The 25,910-nt window shown below is 40.4% G+C and overlaps 3 protein-coding genes across 4 annotated transcripts; all 3 read left to right on the forward strand.

Annotated features, from left to right (window-relative positions):
* The first annotated feature begins 2,580 nt into the window (after positions 1 to 2,580).
* Positions 2,581 to 3,900, forward strand: LOC116110270. Its single transcript, XM_031396489.1, has 2 exons — positions 2,581 to 2,882; positions 3,184 to 3,900. Exons 1-2 carry the CDS (start codon positions 2,750 to 2,752, stop codon positions 3,771 to 3,773), a joined length of 723 nt encoding a protein of 240 aa, XP_031252349.1. The 5' UTR covers positions 2,581 to 2,749; the 3' UTR covers positions 3,774 to 3,900.
* A 1,562-nt stretch (positions 3,901 to 5,462) lies between these two features.
* On the forward strand, positions 5,463 to 12,245 carry LOC116110246 (protein QUIRKY-like). 2 transcript variants are annotated; one of them, XM_031396454.1, is made up of 3 exons: positions 5,463 to 6,026; positions 6,356 to 6,360; positions 9,451 to 12,245. In XM_031396454.1, the coding sequence occupies exons 1-3, from the start codon at positions 5,518 to 5,520 to the stop codon at positions 12,078 to 12,080; spliced, it is 3,144 nt and encodes a 1,047-aa protein (XP_031252314.1). In that variant the 5' UTR covers positions 5,463 to 5,517; the 3' UTR covers positions 12,081 to 12,245. The 2 variants fall into 2 exon arrangements, with proteins under 2 accessions (XP_031252314.1, XP_031252313.1); XM_031396453.1 differs by lacking the exon at positions 6,356 to 6,360 and having other exon boundaries at positions 5,463 to 6,180; positions 9,600 to 12,245.
* A 12,236-nt stretch (positions 12,246 to 24,481) lies between these two features.
* LOC116110268 (mitochondrial outer membrane protein porin of 34 kDa-like) lies at positions 24,482 to 25,906 on the forward strand. The gene is made up of 5 exons (XM_031396484.1): positions 24,482 to 24,566; positions 24,681 to 24,767; positions 24,910 to 24,971; positions 25,099 to 25,349; positions 25,474 to 25,906. Exons 1-5 carry the CDS (start codon positions 24,518 to 24,520, stop codon positions 25,784 to 25,786), a joined length of 762 nt encoding a protein of 253 aa, XP_031252344.1. The 5' UTR covers positions 24,482 to 24,517; the 3' UTR covers positions 25,787 to 25,906.
* Positions 25,907 to 25,910: the final 4 nt, after the last annotated feature.

The following is a 25,910-nucleotide window of genomic DNA, read 5'->3' on the forward strand; positions in this document are numbered from 1 at the left end:
ATGTCAAGATGCATGCTAACTGAAAAAAAATCTTCCAAATGAGTTATGGGTAGAATTTGTGAACTCTAGTGTGTATTTGTTGAATATGCTTCCAACCAAGGCTTTAAAAGATCAACTCCATTTGAAGCATGGTATGGAGTCAAGCCTCAAGTAGACTATCTTAGAATCTTTGGGAGTATATGCTATGTCCTCATACTAGCCATCAAAAGATCAAAGCTTGATGACAAAGCAAAAGCTAAAATTTTGGTTGGTTACAGCCTCCAATCCAAGGCATACGAAGTCTATATTCCGGAGTCTAAGAAGGTTGTGATTTCAAGGGATGTAAAGGTTGAGGTTAGTGTGGAACTGGGAGGAGAAGAAAATTCAGGATGATGCACGGCCATAGCAAAGAGAGAAAGTTGCTGACCAAGTTGATGGGGCAGATTTTGATACAGAAGAAGAAGTATCAGTTAAGGGAACTAGACCTCTTGTTGAGATCTATGGGAGATACAATGTTGCAATGCTTGAACCAGCATCCTATTTTGAAGCAGCCAAGTTAGAGGAATGGATGATTGCTATGTAGGAGGGGTTGTCCATGATAGAAAAGAATGGAACATGGAAGCTTGTAGATAGACCTGCTAAAAGAAAAGTGATCCAGGTAAAGTGGATCTTCAAGAAAAAATTGAACCATGATGGTTCAGTTCTGAAGCACAACGCTAGGCTAGTTGTGAAAGGCTTTGCACAACAACATGGAGTAGACTTTCAAGACACATTTGCACCTATTGCTAGGCATGATGCAATCAGGTTAGTCTGCTTTGGCAACTCAATTCAAGTGGAAAGTTTATCAAATGGATGTCAAGTTAGCCTTCTTGAATGGTTGGCTAGATGAAGAGATCTTTATTGAACAACCTAAGGGACATGAAGTCAAAGGGAAAGAAGACAAGGTCTATTTGCTGAGGAAGGCCTTATATGGCCTAAAACAAGCTCCAAGAGCTTGGTACAGCAGAATCAATGACTACCTGGTCAGCCTAGGTTATGCAAGGAGTCCAAATGAGCATACTTTTTATGTGAAGAAAGTCAATGAAGATGTGATCATGGTTTCCTTGTATGTAGATGATTGGCTGGTGATAGGAAACAATGCTACTCAAGTTGAAGAGTTTAAGAAAGCAATGCACAAAAAGTTTGAGATGACTGACTTGGGAGAGATGACCTATTTTCTTGGAATGAAAATCTATCAATCTCAAGATGGCATTTTTATATGTCAAAGGAGATATGCTAATGAGATGCTGAAAAAGTTTGGGATGGATGAATATAAGTCAGTTGGCACACCTTTAGTGCAAAATCAAAGGTTGTGCAAAGAGGATGGAGCAGTCCTGGTGGATGAAACAAATTATAGAAGGTTGATTGGGAGCTTGTTATATTTGACAGCAACAAGACCTGATCTAATGTTTCCCACTAGTCTCCTATCAATATTTATGAGCAAACCAAGTGAGGAGCATCTTAAAGCAACCAAAAGAGTGTTGAGGTTCATCAGAGGAATAGCAGATCATGGAATCTGGTTCAAGAAGTTTGAAAATTTCATATTGGTAGGCTATGTAGACATTGATTGGGGAGGTTCTTGTGATGACATGCGAAGCACATCAAGGTATGTTTTCCTGCTGAATTGTGGAGCTTTTAGCTGGTCTATAGGCATGCTGAAGTAGTAGTTTTTGGCGAATTCAGCTTGCATTTGGCTACCAACTTTATATCAACTTAATGTGATGTAATTAGAGTTACTAAGGATGTATGGTTAAGATGTTATTTTGGATTAAAATATGTTTTATGTTAGGTACAACAGTAAGTTTGCAATGTGTAAAACTCTGCTGTATTTTTGTTGAATGATATGCAATATACAAGTCCTTCTTCTCTCTTATCTTTTTTCCTCCCTCTTTTCTCTCTCGTATAACCATCCTTACATGCTCAAATAACCAACAAGAATAAAAATATTGCTTAATGTTCTTATTATTTTTGAAATGTTTTGTGTTTTGTTGCTTCCAGATAGGGTGGAAAATGTATATGTATCAGTTATAATTAATGATCTAAACTAAGAAAAGAAATTAGATAAGAAGTCGGGAGGGAAGGGAGGGGAGCCTCGTTCACTAAAACCGTCAACAGTTTAGGCTTTTCTTTTATTTGAGATCAATCAGCTTAACTACAAGATGTTTGCAGATCTAATATCGTTTAAATTGGGAAAAGAATTTGATTTCATTTCAGAGCTTCTCATCTGGGCAGAGTGACGGTTAGATTTTATATTTATAAGATTATACTAATTGCATGTGAGATGGGAATCGTAAGGGTCAGCTTTCTTGGCCACGGTGAATCATATAATGTTCTTGTGCTTGAAGCAATATTCTAGGTTAATTAATGTTGATACGTGCATTATTTTCACGGCGGCTGGCATCCCTCTCTACGTACTCCTCCACCGAAATATTTTGTTACACAAGACAAGCAAAGAATATATAGTTTCTTTCCTCTCCTATTCAAATTGTTAACTTCTACAAACTAACTCAAACAACCCACCCGACACATCACGTTTAGAATAATTATATGCCTCCTGAAAAGCTGTGTGAACTTCATCAGGTTTTGATCACACACAAAAACGATTGCCACATTGATCCATCGGTTTCCATTTCTATAAATACAATTATAAGCTCACCCCATATCAACAATCACAAAAACATCATTAATTTGGGAAGTTCAGCTACTAAACTGATTAATTTAGTTCATCACCATGGCATACGTTGGAGGAAGAAGGTGGCCTGGAGAAAGAATTCATCCGCATAAGCCAATAATTCAAGATTTTGTACCTTCTTCAGATTGGAATGAGGACGCCAATGGCCATTATCTCCTGATGGATCTTCCTGGTACGGAAAAAAGTTATATTTGGTGATGAATATATAGGATACACAGCTTTCTAAAATTATTAAAATCTCCTTAAATATAACGTAATGCAATATATAATATATATATATAGTCTACAATAGCTGAAGAGGTGCATGGAAATATGTAATATGATTTTCTATGTCGATATTAATTGAATACTAAATGAAGAGCAATTTCATTTTTTTTTTTTTTCCTTGTGGAAATATTTATATGAAGATTTACTGCTCAAATGGATATACGAGGAACATGGTATTAACTATTGTGAATTGTATTATGTTTTAGACTTCCAAAAGGAACAGGTGAAGCTCCATGCTGACCCTTCTGGCAGTATAATGGTTAGCGGAGAAAGACTGACGAATGATAAAAGTAGAATAATACGCTTCGAGCAGACCTTTAAACTGCCACCAAATTCAGATATCGATCAGATCACCGGAAAATTTGACGGTGAGATTCTCTATGTAACTGTGCCAAAACTAGTCGAAGCAGAGAAGCAGCAGGAAGTTCCCGAGAGAGAAACCGAAAACATGAGCAGCAGCAGCAATATTACGGAAGAAATCAAAGAGGAAAGCAGTCATCATCATCATCACAATGATGAAAATGTAAACCGCGGTCATGCAGAAGTGCATGGCAAAGAAGAACATGAGCGCCAGTCTGACAAGAAACAAATGTGTTCCTCCCGGGTTGATAGTTTCCATAAAGAGGACGTAGAGAAGTGGGCAAAACAGCCGAGTCAGTTGGATTGGGCTATGAAGATACTAAGGAAAAACAAGGGAATTGTTGTTACGGCCGTGATAGCGTTCTCACTGGGGGTTTACGTTTCTCGCAAGTTCGGACCTGCTGCTGCGGTACTCGAGGCTGCGCCATTTGATTAATTAGTTTGCACGATTGTCCACCAGTAATGCTAAACGATTACAAAATTATGTTGACCATCTACCGTTGTATATAGAATAATATTAGACAAATTCCTTGTGTGAAATTGCAAATAATAAATTATCCATTCCGTCTTTATGATGCTGATTCATTCACTGTGTTTTAATTCATAACGCAAAATTAACAATTCCCTCGTTGTTGTTGGACTGTTTCTTGAATCTATTATTTCTTTGAAACTAAGGAGAAAATTAAAAATTAATGTTGATGATAAAATCAAAAAAAGGAAAATTGCAGCTGGACCACACAATTATCAGGGTGAATCAGAATAAGATGAATTTCAAAAGTAAGTTTGATAGTGATGGAGTGAATGAATGAGACATGGAAGGCAAATTTTTTTTTTTTTTTTTAATCATCAGGAGGTCCGGATCAGTTTGCGCGCACCTTAACTAATCTTCTAAGGTCTTAGAAGTCCGATCGAGTAACCCTCCAGTGACCACCTCTATTAGGGTCTGGACGGACTCAAACTCAGGAGCTTAGGAAAACTCCTTTTATTCTTTGACCACTAGGCTACCAATTTCTATGTCTGTTGAAGGTAATATGCCAAAATGTTTGTTACAACTTACATCCCAACATCTTATGATAAAAAATTAAATTAAATTAAAATGGGTGTTACGACAAATATTACAGAATTAATTTTTAATTTGTAGTCATGAGCATGTCGTATAAAATAGACTACAGAATCATCAGGGAGAGATTGGTGTGTTTGAGTAAATATCAAATTGAATCAAACTCTAGACTGATTGTATTATACACAACAAAGATTGTGAATTGTGATGGCTGCAAGGCCCCTTTAGAAAGGGGGATGAGATGTACAAAATTTGATTGGATGCTAAATAGATAAATAAAAGGAATGGGCATCTAATCAAATATATTCTAGGGTGTATATGAAGCTTTTGCAATATAGCATTGAAATCTGTTGGAAAAATATTATGCCAAAAACAAAACAGCATCTGACCAAAATTTACTTTATCCTTTGGGATCAGATTCACCTCCACCAATTCAAAAGCCAACCCCCGAAGGGAGAAGCTTCTTCGTTATGAGTGCCAAAAGTTGTTACCAATCCACAATGTTCAGAATACGTTACTGGAGATTTGTTTTACAAGAATGAAAAAGGGAAATTAAATAATAAATGTAAGGTGGTGTGACTGTGAGTTGAGTAGAAAAAGGTAAAGGATATTGGTCTTTTAGGTTTGTTGACAAGAGAAACAGATAGAAGAAGAATAATAAGAGTCCGAAACAATAAAATAAAGGTGGATGCTTTTGTGGCTAAACTTTATTCAAAATGTGTGTGCTTTTGACATAAAGGAGAGGCCCAAGTTTGGGAGGAGGAATCATCATCTGCCTTGCAGTTACCTTACCTACATTCTATGAAGCGTCACCGTTTTCTTCAAGCTACCTATATTCATACAAATCCATTAAAAATAAATAAGATGAGGTGGGTAAAGGAACCTGTCAAGTTGGAAACTAAAACCTTGACGAGAGAGCATGGAATATTTATTCTTTTCCATTTTCTTTCATAATAATAATAATAATAATAAATCACAATTTCAAAAGGCCACCTTAAAAACCACCTCATCTCACTCTCTTAATTTCCCTTCCGCTATCAACGCTTTCTCTGTCCATCCAAAAAAACAAAACAATCCAGTATTTCTTTCAACAAAAATAAATAATAACAAACATGAGAGTATGACAACCCCGCCGTCTCAACCACCGCCACAAAATACCGTCCGTAAACTTGTGGTGGAAGTAGTCGATGCACGTGACTTGCTTCCAAAGGACGGCCAGGGAAGTTCCAGTCCCTACGTCATCGCTGACTTTGACGGCCAAAGAAAGCGAACCTCCACAAAGTTTCGGGAGCTCAATCCAGTATGGAACGAGCCATTGGAGTTCATTGTGTCGGACCCCAAAAACATGGACTATGAAGAGCTGGATATCGAGGTATACAACGATAAAAAGTACTGCAATGGCAGTGGCCGTAAGAACCACTTCTTGGGAAGGGTTAAGTTGTACGGTAGCCAATTCTCAAAGCGTGGAGACGAAGGGTTGATGTATCTTCCTTTGGAGAAGAAAAGTGTTTTCAGCTGGATTAGAGGAGAGATCGGCTTGAGAATTTGTTACTACGATGAGTTGGTTGAAGAGGAGCAGCCACCGCCAGAGGGTCAACCGCCGCCAAATCAACCTCCTCCAGAAGAACCGTCGCAGAACACACCCGCGGTTGTTGTCGTTGAGGAAGGTCGAGCTTTCGAGGTTCCTGGACACGGGCAGACTTGTCATCCTGTTCCAGAGCACTACCATTGTCAACCGCCTCCGGTTACCATAATCGAGGAATCTCCACCGCACGTGGTGCAAGTACCACCGGATCCACCTCATTATGCGCCGCCAGATGAGCCGATTCCGACGGTGGAGGTGATGAAGATGCAGAGCGCAGGTGTTGAAAGAGTTAAAGTTTTGAAAAGACGATATGGAGAATTTTCACCGAGGGTGATCACTACTGGTAAAGCTTCCGGAGAAACTGCAACAGCAGAGATGGTCCATCCATACAATGTGTTAAATTGGTGATGAATATATAGGATACACAGCTTTCTAAAATTATTAAAATCTCCTTAAATATAACGTAATGCAATATATAATATATATATATAGTCTACAATAGCTGAAGAGGTGCATGGAAATATGTAATATGATTTTCTATGTCGATATTAATTGAATACTAAATGAAGAGCAATTTCATTTTTTTTTTTTTTCCTTGTGGAAATATTTATATGAAGATTTACTGCTCAAATGGATATACGAGGAACATGGTATTAACTATTGTGAATTGTATTATGTTTTAGACTTCCAAAAGGAACAGGTGAAGCTCCATGCTGACCCTTCTGGCAGTATAATGGTTAGCGGAGAAAGACTGACGAATGATAAAAGTAGAATAATACGCTTCGAGCAGACCTTTAAACTGCCACCAAATTCAGATATCGATCAGATCACCGGAAAATTTGACGGTGAGATTCTCTATGTAACTGTGCCAAAACTAGTCGAAGCAGAGAAGCAGCAGGAAGTTCCCGAGAGAGAAACCGAAAACATGAGCAGCAGCAGCAATATTACGGAAGAAATCAAAGAGGAAAGCAGTCATCATCATCATCACAATGATGAAAATGTAAACCGCGGTCATGCAGAAGTGCATGGCAAAGAAGAACATGAGCGCCAGTCTGACAAGAAACAAATGTGTTCCTCCCGGGTTGATAGTTTCCATAAAGAGGACGTAGAGAAGTGGGCAAAACAGCCGAGTCAGTTGGATTGGGCTATGAAGATACTAAGGAAAAACAAGGGAATTGTTGTTACGGCCGTGATAGCGTTCTCACTGGGGGTTTACGTTTCTCGCAAGTTCGGACCTGCTGCTGCGGTACTCGAGGCTGCGCCATTTGATTAATTAGTTTGCACGATTGTCCACCAGTAATGCTAAACGATTACAAAATTATGTTGACCATCTACCGTTGTATATAGAATAATATTAGACAAATTCCTTGTGTGAAATTGCAAATAATAAATTATCCATTCCGTCTTTATGATGCTGATTCATTCACTGTGTTTTAATTCATAACGCAAAATTAACAATTCCCTCGTTGTTGTTGGACTGTTTCTTGAATCTATTATTTCTTTGAAACTAAGGAGAAAATTAAAAATTAATGTTGATGATAAAATCAAAAAAAGGAAAATTGCAGCTGGACCACACAATTATCAGGGTGAATCAGAATAAGATGAATTTCAAAAGTAAGTTTGATAGTGATGGAGTGAATGAATGAGACATGGAAGGCAAATTTTTTTTTTTTTTTTTAATCATCAGGAGGTCCGGATCAGTTTGCGCGCACCTTAACTAATCTTCTAAGGTCTTAGAAGTCCGATCGAGTAACCCTCCAGTGACCACCTCTATTAGGGTCTGGACGGACTCAAACTCAGGAGCTTAGGAAAACTCCTTTTATTCTTTGACCACTAGGCTACCAATTTCTATGTCTGTTGAAGGTAATATGCCAAAATGTTTGTTACAACTTACATCCCAACATCTTATGATAAAAAATTAAATTAAATTAAAATGGGTGTTACGACAAATATTACAGAATTAATTTTTAATTTGTAGTCATGAGCATGTCGTATAAAATAGACTACAGAATCATCAGGGAGAGATTGGTGTGTTTGAGTAAATATCAAATTGAATCAAACTCTAGACTGATTGTATTATACACAACAAAGATTGTGAATTGTGATGGCTGCAAGGCCCCTTTAGAAAGGGGGATGAGATGTACAAAATTTGATTGGATGCTAAATAGATAAATAAAAGGAATGGGCATCTAATCAAATATATTCTAGGGTGTATATGAAGCTTTTGCAATATAGCATTGAAATCTGTTGGAAAAATATTATGCCAAAAACAAAACAGCATCTGACCAAAATTTACTTTATCCTTTGGGATCAGATTCACCTCCACCAATTCAAAAGCCAACCCCCGAAGGGAGAAGCTTCTTCGTTATGAGTGCCAAAAGTTGTTACCAATCCACAATGTTCAGAATACGTTACTGGAGATTTGTTTTACAAGAATGAAAAAGGGAAATTAAATAATAAATGTAAGGTGGTGTGACTGTGAGTTGAGTAGAAAAAGGTAAAGGATATTGGTCTTTTAGGTTTGTTGACAAGAGAAACAGATAGAAGAAGAATAATAAGAGTCCGAAACAATAAAATAAAGGTGGATGCTTTTGTGGCTAAACTTTATTCAAAATGTGTGTGCTTTTGACATAAAGGAGAGGCCCAAGTTTGGGAGGAGGAATCATCATCTGCCTTGCAGTTACCTTACCTACATTCTATGAAGCGTCACCGTTTTCTTCAAGCTACCTATATTCATACAAATCCATTAAAAATAAATAAGATGAGGTGGGTAAAGGAACCTGTCAAGTTGGAAACTAAAACCTTGACGAGAGAGCATGGAATATTTATTCTTTTCCATTTTCTTTCATAATAATAATAATAATAATAAATCACAATTTCAAAAGGCCACCTTAAAAACCACCTCATCTCACTCTCTTAATTTCCCTTCCGCTATCAACGCTTTCTCTGTCCATCCAAAAAAACAAAACAATCCAGTATTTCTTTCAACAAAAATAAATAATAACAAACATGAGAGTATGACAACCCCGCCGTCTCAACCACCGCCACAAAATACCGTCCGTAAACTTGTGGTGGAAGTAGTCGATGCACGTGACTTGCTTCCAAAGGACGGCCAGGGAAGTTCCAGTCCCTACGTCATCGCTGACTTTGACGGCCAAAGAAAGCGAACCTCCACAAAGTTTCGGGAGCTCAATCCAGTATGGAACGAGCCATTGGAGTTCATTGTGTCGGACCCCAAAAACATGGACTATGAAGAGCTGGATATCGAGGTATACAACGATAAAAAGTACTGCAATGGCAGTGGCCGTAAGAACCACTTCTTGGGAAGGGTTAAGTTGTACGGTAGCCAATTCTCAAAGCGTGGAGACGAAGGGTTGATGTATCTTCCTTTGGAGAAGAAAAGTGTTTTCAGCTGGATTAGAGGAGAGATCGGCTTGAGAATTTGTTACTACGATGAGTTGGTTGAAGAGGAGCAGCCACCGCCAGAGGGTCAACCGCCGCCAAATCAACCTCCTCCAGAAGAACCGTCGCAGAACACACCCGCGGTTGTTGTCGTTGAGGAAGGTCGAGCTTTCGAGGTTCCTGGACACGGGCAGACTTGTCATCCTGTTCCAGAGCACTACCATTGTCAACCGCCTCCGGTTACCATAATCGAGGAATCTCCACCGCACGTGGTGCAAGTACCACCGGATCCACCTCATTATGCGCCGCCAGATGAGCCGATTCCGACGGTGGAGGTGATGAAGATGCAGAGCGCAGGTGTTGAAAGAGTTAAAGTTTTGAAAAGACGATATGGAGAATTTTCACCGAGGGTGATCACTACTGGTAAAGCTTCCGGAGAAACTGCAACAGCAGAGATGGTCCATCCATACAATCTGGTTGAGCCGATGATGTATCTATTTGTGAAAATCGTAAAGGCGCGTGGCTTAGCTCCAAACGAGAGTCCATATGTGAAAATCAGAACGTCCAATCATTTCCGGAAATCCGAACCGGCATTTCATCGGCCCGGTGAGCCAACCGACTCCCCCGAGTGGAACCAGGTATTCGCACTGGGTTATAATAAGAATGACTCCGCCAACGCGCTTCTGGAAATCTCCGTGTGGGACTCTCATTCGGAAAATTTCCTCGGCGGTCTTTGTTTCGATCTTTCCGATGTTCCGGTGCGGGACCCACCAGATAGTCCGCTGGCCCCACAGTGGTATCGCCTCGAGAGCGGACCTCCAGAACAAGGGAATAGAATATCCGGTGACCTTCAGCTGGCCGTATGGATTGGGACTCAAGCTGATGACGCGTTTCCCGAAGCGAGGAGCTCGGATGCGCCCTACGTGGCACACACGCGCTCTAAGGTTTATCAATCGCCTAAACTCTGGTATTTGAGAGTTACCGTGATTGAAGCTCAGGACCTTCACATTGCTCATAATTTACCTCCGTTGACGGCACCGCAGATTAGAGTGAAAGCGCAGTTGGGGTGTCAGTCTGTACGGACGAAGCGTGCGTCTATGAACAATCACAGCTCGTCGTTTCACTGGAATGAGGACTTATTCTTCGTCGCCGGAGAGCCGTTCGAAGACTCCTTGATTTTGTTGGTCCAGGACCGTACAAGCAATGAAGCAATGCTCCTGGGACACATCATGATTCCAGTGAGCTCGATCGAACAACGAATCGACGAGCGACACGTGGCGAGCAAATGGATTGCCTTGGAGGGAAGAAGCGAAGGTGGCTGTAGCTGTGGGCCCTACTGCGGGAGAATTCAGCTACGATTATGTTTGGAGGGTGGATATCACGTGCTTGATGAAGCGGCGCACGTGTGTAGTGATTTTAGACCCACGGCTAAGCAGCTTTGGAAGCCAGTTATTGGAATTTTGGAGCTGGGGATTCTAGGCGCACGCGGCTTGTTGCCAATGAAAACCAAAAATGGAGGTAAAGGCTCTACTGATGCTTATTGTGTGGCCAAGTACGGTAAAAAGTGGGTGCGCACCAGAACCATCACTGACAGCTTTGATCCACGCTGGAATGAGCAGTACACGTGGCAAGTGTACGATCCGTGTACTGTTCTTACTATTGCAGTGTTCGACAACTGGCGGATGTTTGCTGATGTATCAGAAGACAAACCCGATTGGCGTATTGGGAAAATACGTATTCGCGTATCTACTCTGGAGAACAACAAAGTGTATACAACTTCGTATCCTTTGTTGGTACTGACGCGTTCCGGGTTGAAGAAAATGGGCGAGATTGAATTGGCCGTTCGGTTTGCCTGCCCGTCAATGTTACCGGATACTTGCTCAGTTTATGGGCAGCCACTGCTTCCTAGAATGCATTACTTACGGCCACTAGGCGTGGCCCAGCAGGAAGCGTTGCGTGGGGCTGCAACCAAAATGGTGGCCGCATGGCTGGGCCGGTCTGAACCCCCATTGGGCCCAGAGGTTGTGAGGTACATGTTGGATGCGGATTCTCATGCATGGAGCATGAGAAAGAGTAAAGCAAATTGGTTTCGGATCGTTGCGGTTCTTGCGTGGGCTATCGGGTTGGCTAAATGGTTGTATGATATTAGAAGGTGGAAGAATCCGGTGACTACAGTTTTAGTGCATGTGTTGTATTTGGTTCTTGTTTGGTACCCAGATTTGGTAGTACCAACTGGGTTTCTATACGTTGTGTTAATTGGAGTGTGGTATTATAGGTTCAGGCCCAAGACACCTTCGGGCATGGATACAAGATTATCACAGGCAGAAGCGGTTGACCCGGATGAGCTAGATGAAGAATTCGATTCAATACCCAGTTCAAAACCACCGGACATAGTTAGGATGAGGTATGATCGGTTACGGATGTTGGCTGCAAGGGTCCAAACAGTTTTGGGTGATTTTGCGACCCAAGGAGAGAGGGTTCAAGCTTTGGTAAGTTGGAGAGATCCAAGGGCCACTAAATTGTTCATTGGGGTTTGTTTAGTCATTACATTGGTACTGTACGCGGTCCCACCCAAAATGGTGGCTGTGGCACTAGGATTTTACTATTTAAGGCATCCCATGTTTAGAGACCCCATGCCGCCGGCTAGCTTGAACTTCTTCCGGCGGTTGCCCAGTTTATCGGACCGATTGATGTAGAGTTGAAGAGTAGATTAGGAATTAATAGTAAATTTTTAGGCATCAAGTGGAAAGTGGTGGGGAAGAGGGTGGAACAAAGTTTACTGTTTGTGTTGAAAAGTTGTTCCTTAGTAACATTGTAAGGAGTGAAAAAAAAAAAAAAAAAGGGCGGGATTAAAAGGGAAAGTGGCTAGTTGTCATTATTGTCTTTTCTTTTTTTTTTTAATTAATTTTTTTTTATTTTTGTATTTGAATTCAATTGACTGTATTGAAAACTTGAAATAAGAAAAAGGAGAGAAAGAATTGAGTGAGAGAGGTTTCAATGATCCAGAAATTACTGTAAAAATGTCGCAAAAAGTATCGACACTGAGCTGCTTTCTGACATACAAAAATGCATTCACATCTAGTGTTGAGGTGAATAATAAGCTACCACTTCATTAAATCCCGGGAATTACTGATTAACTGAATGATATCCACACGAGCTCAACCATACTATAAAGTAACAGAGAGAGAGAGGATTCATTATTACTTTTTATAAGTAAGAATTCAATTATAAGTCAAGAAGTATGGCTGGCACTTGGCAGCTTTTAAGACATTTTTTCAAAAAAAATTGACTTGAGAATGTAATAATTTCTTCTGAGTGCTTAGACTACAGTTTTGAGAATCATTTGGCGCTACATAACACGGTAGCCTGATACTTTTTTTTTTTTTTTTCAATATTTGATTTACAATTTTGGAAGTTGGATTGTGCTCAGAAGTCAGATTGCATCTCCACTCTCCGATCTACATCTGGGGGACCAGACCATTTCTGCTTTATCCGATTTTAATCAAACAAAACAAGGAAATTATTAACCCATTATATATATATAATTAATATCTCCAAACTAGTTTACACACATTTATGGAGTTATCCCACAATATCGTATCTTTATATAAATCATGGATAAAAATATTATCTTTACATCGAATAGAGAATCGAGAATGAAATTTTTAAAAAAATCTCTAATTTATTATTATATCCTCAGTACTTTTAATAATTACAACCACCCCCTCAAATAATTAAACTTAAAAAAAATTAAATCAAATAATTAAATTTAAACCCAGAAACAAACTGAATGAAGTTTAGATTATAAATAAGGTCTATCTAATACAAATTTAATTACATAATTAACAATTTAAGCCGGAAACAAATTAAACAAAGTTTTAGATTATAAATAAATAAAATGCATTTTTATACAAACTTAATAAATTAAGGTCTTGATATACTACAACAAATTATTTATTAGTTTATGAATCATATAGGAAAATTATCAATGTTTTAAAACCCGGCTTGGCCCAACCTATTTAACCGATTCAACCGGGACTTGGGGCTTTCATTGGGTCGAGTTAGCAATTTTCATATTCACCAAAAACCCTAGAAATTGGAAAGGTGATCAACAAACAATTGAAAGCCGAGATGTTTGGGCTTTTGAAGAGGAAGGGCCGATGAGTGCAATGGTGATGGCGGAAGTGATTTCCATTGAGTGAATTTACCATAAATCGAAAAAACCCACGGCAGCAACAGTCGACTTTTCTGGTGATTGGTAAGGCGAACAAGGGTGAGGTGAGATGAGTTTTGGTCAAGAGGCTGTGGGAAGTATTTTCGTGATGATGGGAAGAGTTGTTGATGCCGACAGTGGTGAGATTTAGCTTGGGTTGTCGATTTTGGCCAGATCTTGGGTAGATTTTTTGGTGAATGGCTCAGGAGATGATTAAGATTGCATTTGGTGTGTTGCCCCCGCCAACCAGTTGACCACTGATTTTTATTTATGGTATGTTTGCTAAATTTTAAACATGTAGAGACTCAATTGTAATTTTCAAAGATTTATTTGCTGAATTTTAAACTTTTGGTCACACGGTCTGACTGCCCAATCAAACAAGTTAAACCAATCAACTTGAGACCCTACAACTTTGCCGAGTTTCACCCCAGATTGGTTATTAAAATATTGAAAATTATAATGGTATATAAATATTAAAGTTTTAATATTTATTAGTTGGAAATATTTTTAATTTCGCCCTCCTCTCACTTCAAAGTTCAAACTTCAAATCCTGGTTCACCACTGGCCGACTGGTTATGAGTGGAGGTAATTAGGGAGAGATTATCTCTGGATCATTGAACTCTATCTGAGTGGGAGGCTAAGCGTGAAAAGCTGGTGCAGGATTTGATTAAAAATAACAAGCTAAAAACACACAAAGTAAGACATTGGATTGAGAACAAATTTCGTGTGGATATTCACAATTCTCGCATAAAATAAACACAACCTTTAGCCATTAGTTAAGTGCATTAAAGCTTAAACATAGGAAAACCAAAATAATAGGATGCGGATTAGAGAATAAAAAGGGTAAATATTGCATTATGCTTTACATTAATTAAACATTCAAGGCTTGGAAACCACATTCCAGCCCACCTTCAACAGCCTCAGAGGATTGGGTTTCCAGGTCTGTAATTCATTTGGCACTTTTCCTGTTTCCTTTTTGTATTTTGGGTTGGGCAATCAACAATGGAGGGTTATGATTGTTGATCAAAACGTGAACTTTCAAAATATTGCACGTTGATTGGCAAAAACATGTGTACAATGAACATGACCACACATCATCAAAATAGTGATTGGAACGAAAATTAATATTGACCAAAAATGCATACTAGCATCGTTAATTAATTAACACGATTAAGATGACGGTTAATAATGCTTTATTGATTGAAATATGTTTGATATTTGGTTTGCAGAAGAAGCTCAATAACCAAGAATCTGGTGAATCAAGGTTAAAGTTAATATGGGAGAGACAGAAAAATCAGAAAAGAATGACAGTAAAGCCGAAGAGAAGGACAAGCATGAAAAGAAAGAGAAACACGAGGGTAAGGAGAATAAGGAGGAGGGAGATGATGAGAAAACTAAAGATAAGAAGAAGAAGAAGGACAAAGAATGTAAAGATAAGGAGGATAAAGAAGATGGTGGAAAGGAGAAGAAGAAAAAGAACCCTGGAGATAAAAAGGATCCAACGAAACTGAGGGCTAAGCTCGAAAAGATCGATGCCAAGATGCAGGAACTTGCTGCAAAGAAAGAAGAAGTTTTGAAAGTGCTTAATGAAGTCGAAAAAACTCCCACAAATCAAACCGGATGATGATCCTGCAGCTGCACCTAGCTTCCTCCCTCGCCCATCTCAGGTTACACTTGTTGTATGAAATGAATATATGCAAAAGCTTCAAGGACTTTTTGCATGCATATGCAGATATAGTTTATTATAGGAAACTGATGTATTTATATAATAAACACGAAAATAAAATATGTATCTTTGAATGATAAATGGTCAGAAGTTTGCAAAAGCAAAGGCAATTAAAAGTCTCTAGAGTGTATGATAATTCGATAACTTATGTGGGGAATGAAGCCTGGTCCGGGAGCATTGCAAGTATATAGGCAGAAAATTTTGCAATGATCCTCGACCAATCTTCATTCCAAACATTACAATTATCATGTATGCATACTTGCTTTCACTGAAGTATTTGATGCAAACAGTTTGCGAAGAGAAGGAAAATTGGGTGAAGCAAGAGATATTTTATACGGGAGCCCACTTATATTTAATATTGATAGCTAATCAAGATTGACTTCCAGGGAAAGGTGCATTATTTTTTCATAGTTTTTTGCATGTTTCACACACCACTAATTAATGTTATCTTGATTAGAAAAAGAATAATTAGAATGACGAAAAATTCTATGATTGATGTGCAATAAAGTGATGAAATTTCACTTAATTTTATTAGCCAATCCAAGATGATGATATCACTTGCTTAGTAAAGTTAGATGCAGATCATGCAGTGTCAAGTTTTTTCTGAAAAAAGACAAGGCAAGATAATTGCTCAATTTTCATGTATTATCCTGAACCGAATGAACCAGGGCACTTAATGTCTATAGTCATATTATTATTACATGAAAATAAAAGCAATCATTTCTCACATGAAAAACAATTTACTCAACTACCTCTGGGTGGTCAAGTCGTTTGATATGGACTCTTGGGTGTATTAATCAAAAGGTTTTGAATTCGAATCCCTTCTCGATTGCTAATAGGAGTAGCCACTGAAGCTCTTATCCGGCCGATAGGTAGTTCCAGAGTCCCGAGAGATTAGTTGAAGTATGCACAAGACGGCCTAGACACCCCGGCCAAAAAAAAAAAAAAAAAAAAAAAAAAAATTCAGTTTACTCTATTTAGGAATGCTTAATTAGGACTTGCATATATGCACAGGTCACATGGTTTCCTTTTATCGCGAGCGTATAAACATTTATTAGAGAAGTAATCCAATTGATCTGCACTAGTACTACTTGGAAGCTTTCTTGACGTACTTGCAACATGTTGTGTGTGATTTTTCGACCAAGCTCGGAGAATCGCGAGGATATAGTTCAATCCAGAACCAGCTCAACTCCACTGATTGTCCGACCCAGCATAAACTCGTCAAGATATAGCTTAACCCAGCACAAGCTAGTCACGAATAATCTGAATGATAGTTCAACCAATTCCCAGATAACTTCAGATCCCAGATATCTCGAGAATGATCAGATTGATAGCAATCTTTGCGCAATCATAAAGCCCAATCGCAAGAATATCGGAGTTGCATTTCAATTTAATTTTAATCCCTTTAATTTCGCTCTTTTCTTTGTACAAAGTTTGCATATAAACCCCCTCAAACGATGAGGAAGGGGTTGGAACATATTCCTAGAATTATTACTGTAAGCTCTCAAAACAAATACAAAGAACAGTGGACGTAGGCTTAAGAGTTCATCTCACCGAACCACTTTAAAATCCTTTCTTGCCATTTACTTTACTGCATTCATTATTCCTTCATTGTTGGTTATCATTAATCATGCACATATCCGTTCCGATTCCGTCAAGGTCAATCAAATCGCTCTAGTTGGTGTAAAATTTTGTATCAACATTTTGGCGCTAGACGGAGGGCCTCCGCTAACATCTCAGAAATTCCAGCAAACAACCACAACGATCTAACCACTTCAGGCCCACGATGGTGCGTACAAGAACAAAAACCACCACCGGCAACCACGACGATGTGGAAGCCACCCATCAGGAGGTGCAATAGGACGCCGCTGGATGTTGACCACCATTGCCGCCATCTCAGCATGCCACGAATAACCAAGGGGCAAGAACGTCAAACTCTGAAAACGGCCAGCTGGTGGAGATGATCAGAGTGGCTGAGCTGAGAAATCGACAACCAACTGCCCAGAACCTTGACCAGCCGCGCTTCACTAATCCCACCCCGACGGGTCGAACTTTAGCTGACAACCAATCTGGCTCATCAGTGCCAAGGGGCGACCGACACCCCCGACGTCAAAGGGTGCACTTCGTCCACGAGCGTGAGTCTCACGGACAATCTAGCCCTAGGAGGCGACCGAGGAAACAACCAATGGGTGAAAGCGAAGGAAATGGTCATCCACGAGACGCTCGACCGACCCAGTGGAATCCTCAACGTTAGCATGTCAGTCTTAACCCATGCCCAAGATAAGCCCAATCCTCGCAAGCTCGTGAGATGAGTAATGTTTGCCAATCTGGCAATGACTAACATTCCGGTTATAACTGACGTCATGAGTACTCAACCTCACACATCAATGCGTATAATGGAGGGGGTTCACAAGCGACAGATTTGCGAACTCACTTGCTCGAGGTAAGGTTGAACTAAGCTCGTCAGGGGCAAATACCTCGAAAGAAGTAGAGTAGCAGAAGCCGAAGCTCGATGACCTATGGCAATGAACTCTGTATGTAAATGGCTCTTCAAATGATAAGGGGGCAGCAGCAGAGCTCTTGCTCGAAAGTCCTGAGGGAAACCTGATTAGAGTCGTAGTAAGATTCGGATTCGTCACCTCCAACAATGAGGCTGAGTACGAGGCATTGCTCGCAAGGATTCGCCTTGCCAAGGAAATGGGGGTAGAATCCATTAAAATTTACGGTGATTCCCAACTCATAGTCCATCAGATTGCCGGGGAGTACCAGACAAAGGAAGATAGGATGGTGTCCTACCTTCAATTGGTGAAATTCGAGCTCAAGCAGTTTAGATCCTTCACAGTTCTTCATATCCCAAGGGAGAAGAACTGGATAGCTGATGCTTTAGCCCGCCTAGCCTCTGCAATGAACCAAGAGAAAGCTGATTCCATACCAGTTAAGCTCTTCCCAAGACCAAGCACCTTTGCTCCACAGGAATCAATCTTAGTAACTAGTCGAAGATACAGTTGGATGAACACAATCATTGTCTACTTAAGGGATGGTACACTGCCTGAAGGAAGAACTGAAGCTAGAATACTCCATGCAAAGTCAGCCCGGTACATGTTCATCAACGATAAGTTGTATAAGCGCAGATTCAATATACCGCTACTGCGATGTATCGACCATGAGGACGCAGATTATGTGTTGAGGGAGATCCATGAGGGGATTTGCGGGAACCATGCAAGAGGCAGATCTCTAGCATACAAAGTGTTTCATCAAGGTTATTACTGGCCAACAGTTTTCGACGATGTAGCGAACTATGTGCGTAGATGCGATAAATGCTAGAGATTTGCAGATACTCTACGAGCTACACCTCAAGAATTAATTACACTGACAAGCCCCTAGCCATTTGCAATCTGGGGTATTGACTTGATAGGCCCTTTGCCTCAAGGAAAATGGGGCGTTAAGTTTGTAGTGGTTACCGTTAACTACCTCACCAAGTGGGCAGAAGTCGGGCCTTTAGCTACCACCACGTCGAACAAGTTGAAGGATTTTGTTTACAAAAATATCGTTTGTTGGTTCGGAATCCTCTACACTATAATAACCGACAATGGGAAACAGTTCGACAATAAAGACTTTAGATCTTTCTGCGAACAGCTCGACATCAAGAAGAGCTTCGTCGCTGTTTATCAACCTCAAGCCAACGGTCAAGTAGAGGCTGTAAACAAGGTCATCAAGCACACCATTAAAAAGAAGCTTGATGCCTTGAAGGGAAAATGAGCCGAAGAATTGTCCGAGGCCTTGTGGTTTACAGAACGACAGTCTCTCTATCATACTGGTGTGAAGCAATGACCTCAGTTGAAGTGGAGATTTGTTTGTTTTGAATGGAAGTTTTCGATAAAGAAATAAATGAAGACCTTCTCCGCCTGAGGCTAGACCTAATCAAAGAGTATTAGGTCAAGTCTCAGCTAAGGCTCGCCTCATATCAGTAGCGAGCCAGACAATATTTTAATGCCAAAGTCAAAAACAAAGACTTTGAAGTGGGCAATCTAGTTCTCAGAAAGATCATCCAAGGTACCCAAAACCCGAACTTGGGAGCACACTCAAATGGGAAGGTCCTATTAGGATCTCCGAAAAGCTTCTGCCATAAACTTTCCACTTGGAACGCCTCAACGGCGAAGCAATACTGCAAGCTTGGAATGCCGAGTATTTACGAAAGTATTACCAATGAGCAGTTCGGGTTCCACCCATGTCTCTCTTTTATCATTCATTGTAAAGTCGTTCATGGCCAAAATGCTTTATCAATAAAAGAGGTATTATTCAAACCTTTCTTAGTTCATCATTGTTATTTTTACTCATTTAACATGTATTATTCATCGCTTCAAAAATCGCAACCTACGTGATAGCATTTAAAAAAGAACTCAAAGTCAAGAGTCGGAAAAAAGGTAGCTTATCTCAATAAGCCATGTCAAAATCCTACTCTACAAGGGTGAAATATCCCAAATCAACAAAGTTAAACTTGAAAAAATTCAAGAAAGACACGTCGAAAGAAATCGGCCCTAAGCTGGCGACCAAAACTCGAAACGGACAATGGATCCAAAATTGAAGTTGTCGCATAGGATTTCCTTGCATATATTAAAAAAAAACTCTTCAAGAAGCGAGCTACGCATAACTTGAAGCAAATTCAAATTTTTTATGACAAGTCCAACTAGGATGATTGAAGATTGCTCAATAGGGATACATCAAAACATCTTCTATTCATTATAAAGTTCGATTACAACTTAAAAAAAAAAAAAAAAAAAAAAAGATATATAATAATCTTTCAGGTAGGTGGGGGAGCAGGGACATCATCTTTGGCCAAGCCATGGTGCTCGTCGCTGACTGGAAGAGACGATTCCTCAACGGAAGGGTTGGTAGTAGCCTCTTCAAGGTTTGAAGCCTCGCCCGGAGAAAGATCGATAGTTTTGGGGGGGAGTGTAGCCAGGGGAGTCGGATCCTTGACTTCTTGCTTAGGTCAATCTCCTTTTCACCTTCCTCGACCCCTTCTTGGCCCTCACCATCATCCTCGAAATCATCTGAGAATATGTAGGCCATTCCTTGAGCTTCGGTCCTCATCTTATCGACCTCTCTCTAATAAGCTCGCAAGAGGAAAAAGAAGTTGATCGAAGGGTGAGCTTTCCACAACTTCTGCATGAGGAAGACTGACGTCTGCCAAACCCGAATGGTGATGAGCTCATTCAGTTCCTCAATTTGAAGTCTAAGTTGCCCGGCCTCAACTTTAGCTTTTCATCAACCTTTCATTCCTAAGCAAGGTCGAGCGAGGTCTATTTGAACTTGGCCTCCTAATCCAAAGCAGCTTTTTGGGTTGAGCAAAGCTTAGAATTTAGCTTGTTATTAGTACCCCACTATTGTGCCAAACTTTTCTCTGCCTCGGTTGCTTTCGCTTTAGCCTTAGCTCTTGCAGCCTTGTTGACCTTGATTTTGTTGGAACTCCCTTTCCTTGACCCTAAAGGTCGTCATCTCCTTCTTGAGCCACTCGAGTTTAGCTTGCTTGGCATCCTTCTCTTCTCCGCAACCTCGGCGCTGGCCAAAGAGTCCTCCTTCACTGTCTTCGCCAGTTGTCACCCTTTATGAGTGCCCTCCAACGTGGGATAGTACTCTTCGTAGAGAAGCCTACTCGCCATGGTAGCCTAAAAAAAAAAAAGAGAGATAGGATGGAAAGTCAGCAAGTAGTGATAAAAGAAAAAAGGGGTGAGCTACTAGTACCTTCGCCATATAGCTGCACACCCAGGCCAACACCTAGGTGGGAGACAAGTCTCTAACACACGCAAATGTTCGGGGGGTGATGCCATCCCTAGCCGCCGCAGCCCCAACGCTGATATGGTTGGGGAGTTGGTCAATCAAAGCATCGACCACGGCTCGAGCTGCCTCGTCCATCTTCTTGCCTCCCTATCAAGATGAGCTAGACTTACTTCCCTTGGCAACAACAGTCTCACCCGTGGGAGTGGATTTCTTCTTGGCCGAATCCTTGGCCACCGACTTCTTTGGGTCGCCAGCCTACACAACGGCCTCCTTGCCCGAGCCAACCTGCTGCTCGACCACCTTTTGCTTCCTCGAGCCCCCTAGGGGCTCGACCAATTTCTTCTTACCGGAGCCATCATACTACTCAGGTGCCTTATGTTTTCCCGAGCCTTTCGTTAGCCTGGGTGCTTTTTTTGCCGGCCTCTTTTGGGGCTTGTGCGTACCTTTCCCACCAACTACCTTTGAGGTAATTGCGAGCTTCTTCGCACTTGGGTCTTCCCCAAGTTCGCCCTCGCTACGCTTCACGCTAGAAATATCAGTGGGCTGCTTCATCACCTAACCAACAAGCGTTTTCTTGGCAGCCGCAGAAGTTATCGCCTTCTTCTTAAGGCCCTTTGGTTTCTTGGCCCACATTTCTGCAAAAAAGAGAAGCAAACTATGAACGACCTATCTATGCGGGAGAAATAATCGCGAGCAAGCAATAACTTAACCTTTCTCGAGAATGGTAAGAAACTTAGCGTTCTCCTAACAGAAGCCATACATCCTTAAATGAGGAAGCGTGATGATCTCATTGACGTTATGTTGTCTATCGAGAAGGTCGCTGAAGCGTTGGAGCCTCTCTAAGCTCGCAGTGGGGAGATAGTTTTGCTCAACGTTAACTGCAAAGCAAAGCAACTCAGTTAGCTTAAAAATAAAGCTTGAAAGCGATCTTCATACGCGTTGCGAGTTTGAAATCTTACTCACTTCCGAAGCGAAAATGATGGTCTCCCAAGCCTCATAAAAGAAAAATTGAGAGTCCCAATGTGGGATCTTCTTTGGGACGTCAACCAACCGGTTGAAACATACCTTCCTCACCTTGAAAAGGTAGTACGTTTGCTCTTGTCCTTTCTTTAGTCTATACAAATGGATGAGCTCCTTGACGGATGGGTCGCCCAAACTAGCGATCGTGTATGCTATATACAGACCTATGATTATGACATATGAGTTCAGGGACAATTGGAGAGGAACGATGTCGAACTGTCTCAGAACGTTGTCAATAAAATAATGAGGGGGACTAGATACCCCACATCTCAAGAGGGTCTCAGAGGTCGTTACCCACCTGGGTAGAGGATTCTTCGGAGAAGAATTCCCGGGAACCATCAAATTGAGTTGCGGCGCATAAATCTCTCTTATGCGCCTCAAGTCCTCGGATTATACCCCCGGGGGCTGCTGAACCCGCGAGTGAATCAAACATGCAATCAATCGTGTGGCTGCTGGATGAGGACATAGTTAAAGCTCGCTTTTGGGTACCTAAATCAAAAGCAAACATGTGTCAAAGCTCGAAAAACTCGACGACCTATCCACACTGCTTTCAATTTAAGCACCCGAGATAGCTTACACCAAACAATAAATTCACGCGACCTACCTAGGTTTTTGGTAGCCATCGTGATAAGCCCTCCTTAAACCCAAGGCCGCTGGAGATATGCTTAAAAACCCTAGTAAAGCCCTAGAAGACTCAATGTGGCCACGACAATGGCCACCCTTAGCTGCAAAAATCAAGAAAGCAACTAAAGAGAAAGAAAGAAGCCTTACTGGAATAAGAGAATGGGAAGAACTCGCTAGAAAGAGCACCGTGACAATGATGAAGCAACAACAGAATAAGTAAAAGACATCAAAGAATTTTTCGCAAGTTGAGTAAGTTTATGATGACTTCGCTCACTTTTATAGTGGCTTGCATGGGAGACAAAAGGGCGGGGTTCGATCGTAACTGTCGATCTATAGTGAATCTCGACCTTCTATTTATCGAGCAATCCTAGCCCTTGGACGTGGCCACATGACAGCCATCCACGAGGGGCGATGAACCATCAGACTACTGTGATCATAACCGTCGCCGCATATCGCCTCAACTCCGCTCGTGGACAGCTGTAGTCACCCACGTGCGATGAAACATGACTGTCAAAGGCTGCCGCATGTAATGCGACATGACTACATGGAATTTACACAATTGTCCTAACCATTCATATTCCGAGTTTGACAGGTGTCACAAAGGAAAGAAGATCCAAGTGTGAAGTACGTTGACCAATCATGGGTTTGACTCTCGAAGCTCGACTGAGCCTGGGTCTGATGGCCTACTGACGACATCGAGCTTGATATTAAATCGAGTAATAGTCTTTGAAGCTCGAAACGAACATCGAATACTAGGGGACAGATGTTGTGTGTGATTTTTCCATCAAGCTTGAAGAATCGCGATGATATAGTTTTATCCAAAACTAGCTCGACTCCACTGATTGTCCGACCCAGCACAAGCTCATCGAGATATAGGTCGACTCAACACAAGCTAGTCGCAAACAATCCGAATGATCGTTCAATCAATTCCCAGATAACTTCAGATCCCAAATATCTCAAGAATGATCAGATTGACCACAATCTTTGTGCAATCATGGCGCCCAATCGCAAGAATATCGGAGTTGCATTTTAATTTATTTGCAATCCCTTTAATTTCGCTTTTTTCTTTGTACAAAATTTGTATTTAAACCCCCTCAAACAATGAGGAAGGAGTTGGAAAATATTCCTAGAATTATTACTGTAAGCTCTCACAGCAAATACAAATAATAGTGGACATAGGCTCAAGAGTTCATCTCACCGAACCACTTTAAAATCATTTTTTGCCATTTACTTTACTGCATTCGTTATTCCTTCATTGCTAGTTACATTACTCACGCACACATCCGTTTCGATTTCATCAAAGTCAATCGGATCGCTCTAGTTGGCGCAAAATTTTGTATCAACACAACAAATTGAATGGAGTATCTTTACTTGTTTAATCTGGTTCAGTTCATCTAAGCTGTTTAAAGAATTATCTGATGTAAATTTTAAGCAAGTGGTAATTAAACTCTCAGTACAATTTCAGCAGAGATGTATGACTTCACTTCTCTTCTATTTTTGCTTAAAGTTTCATCATCAATACGTCCATCTTGGAGCTACATGTGGGAACTATGACAAAAGTATATGGTGAATGGGTGTTGATGGGGCTTGCAATGAGCTGAAGATGAATGAATTCTTGGAAATTTCCCTTTATATGGTTGGTCCTACATCAGGAAGCTTCCTCTTCGGCTTATTCTATCCATTCTCAATAAATTAAACCTCGTTGCCAACAAATCATAATAGGTTAAAATATAAGTGTGGTCTTTACTGTTTTTAAGTTTAAACCTGAAATGAGCAGTTCTCCTGGTTTATACTTCCATATTGGCAAAAAAGCCAGAGGTTGTATCATTCTTTACATCTTCCCATTTTTCTTAATTTTAATGTTTTTGATTTTTACTTCACGTTACAATTGATTGATATTTGCTAATACTTTACTTGTTCTCATTTTTTTAGATCTTCTTTACAAGGGTTATGCTCAACAACCACCATTTCACTTCAGTTACCAATGGGTCGACTGGAATGTTGATCTCTCCTGTCAGAGTAATTGATCTACCATCAATCTGATATTTAATGAAATTGAAATTTCTCTTTCAGTGTCTCATTTTCCATGTAATTGTAAACTCTGCATGCATATTGTGTCAATGAGAGGCATCATGTAATTATATTTTGAACTTCAATACAGTGGAAAGTATTGTGCCTGGACTGCAAACGGCTTTAAGATTTACCATTCCTGATTCTGGAAAGGTATGAACATTATTATCTCCTTTTTTACAATTCTATCAGAACTTTTCCATGACGAATAGTTAAAATGTGATGCAATAAGTCCACACATGCTTAGTATTAGAACAAATATAATTGAAATTAATTGCAGGTGGAACTACGATTCTTGCACGACTATGTTGGGATTACTGCAGGCTCTGGATTGAAGATGAGCAACCACCACTCTATAGGAAATGAACCCTCTATAGGACTCGACCCTGTCGTTAATTTTTCAGGTGTAATTGGAACCGATTTAGTCTCCCTTGGGACTGATATCGCCTTTGACATGTCAGCAAGCACATTCAACAAAATCAATGCCGGTTTAACCTTCAATAGTCCTTTCCTTGTTGCTTCATTGACCTTGTGAGCAACCCTATGAGAAAAGTCGAAAAGACTAAACCAAGATTCTTTGTTTTCCTTAATTCAACCTTTAAAATTTGTTACCTGATTTTCAAGAAACTAATGCTAAGCCTTTATAATAATGCAGGAATGATAAACTTGACACTTTAAAAGCCTCCTATTACCAACCACTGAACCCCCTGTCCAGGAGTGCCATTGCTGCGGAATTGAAGCATAGTTTTTTTATTGAAAGGACGACCATCTTGACAGTTGGTGGCCAGCATGAACTGTTTCCTTCTACATTGGTGAAGGCTCGTATGGACAGTAACGGCAAGGTGGGTGCTCTTATTCAGCAAGGTTTCTGGCAAAAGTTCTTCCTATCTATTGCTGGAGAATTTGATTTTAAGGACAACGACAGGAGGCGTCCCAAGATCGGTCTTTCTGCGGCTCTCGCGCCTTAAAGTAATATAATATTATAGAAGATGTTTTCATGTTCAGAAGACACTAATAACAACAGCATCTAATGATTGTAATTTTACTGGTGCGATAGTTATAAGAGTAAAACTACAATTACAAAAAAAAATA

The sequence above is a fragment of the Pistacia vera genome, unplaced genomic scaffold, assembly GCF_008641045.1.
Source record: "Pistacia vera cultivar Batoury unplaced genomic scaffold, PisVer_v2 Contig6, whole genome shotgun sequence".
In the NCBI taxonomy this organism is placed as follows: Eukaryota; Viridiplantae; Streptophyta; class Magnoliopsida; order Sapindales; family Anacardiaceae; genus Pistacia; species Pistacia vera.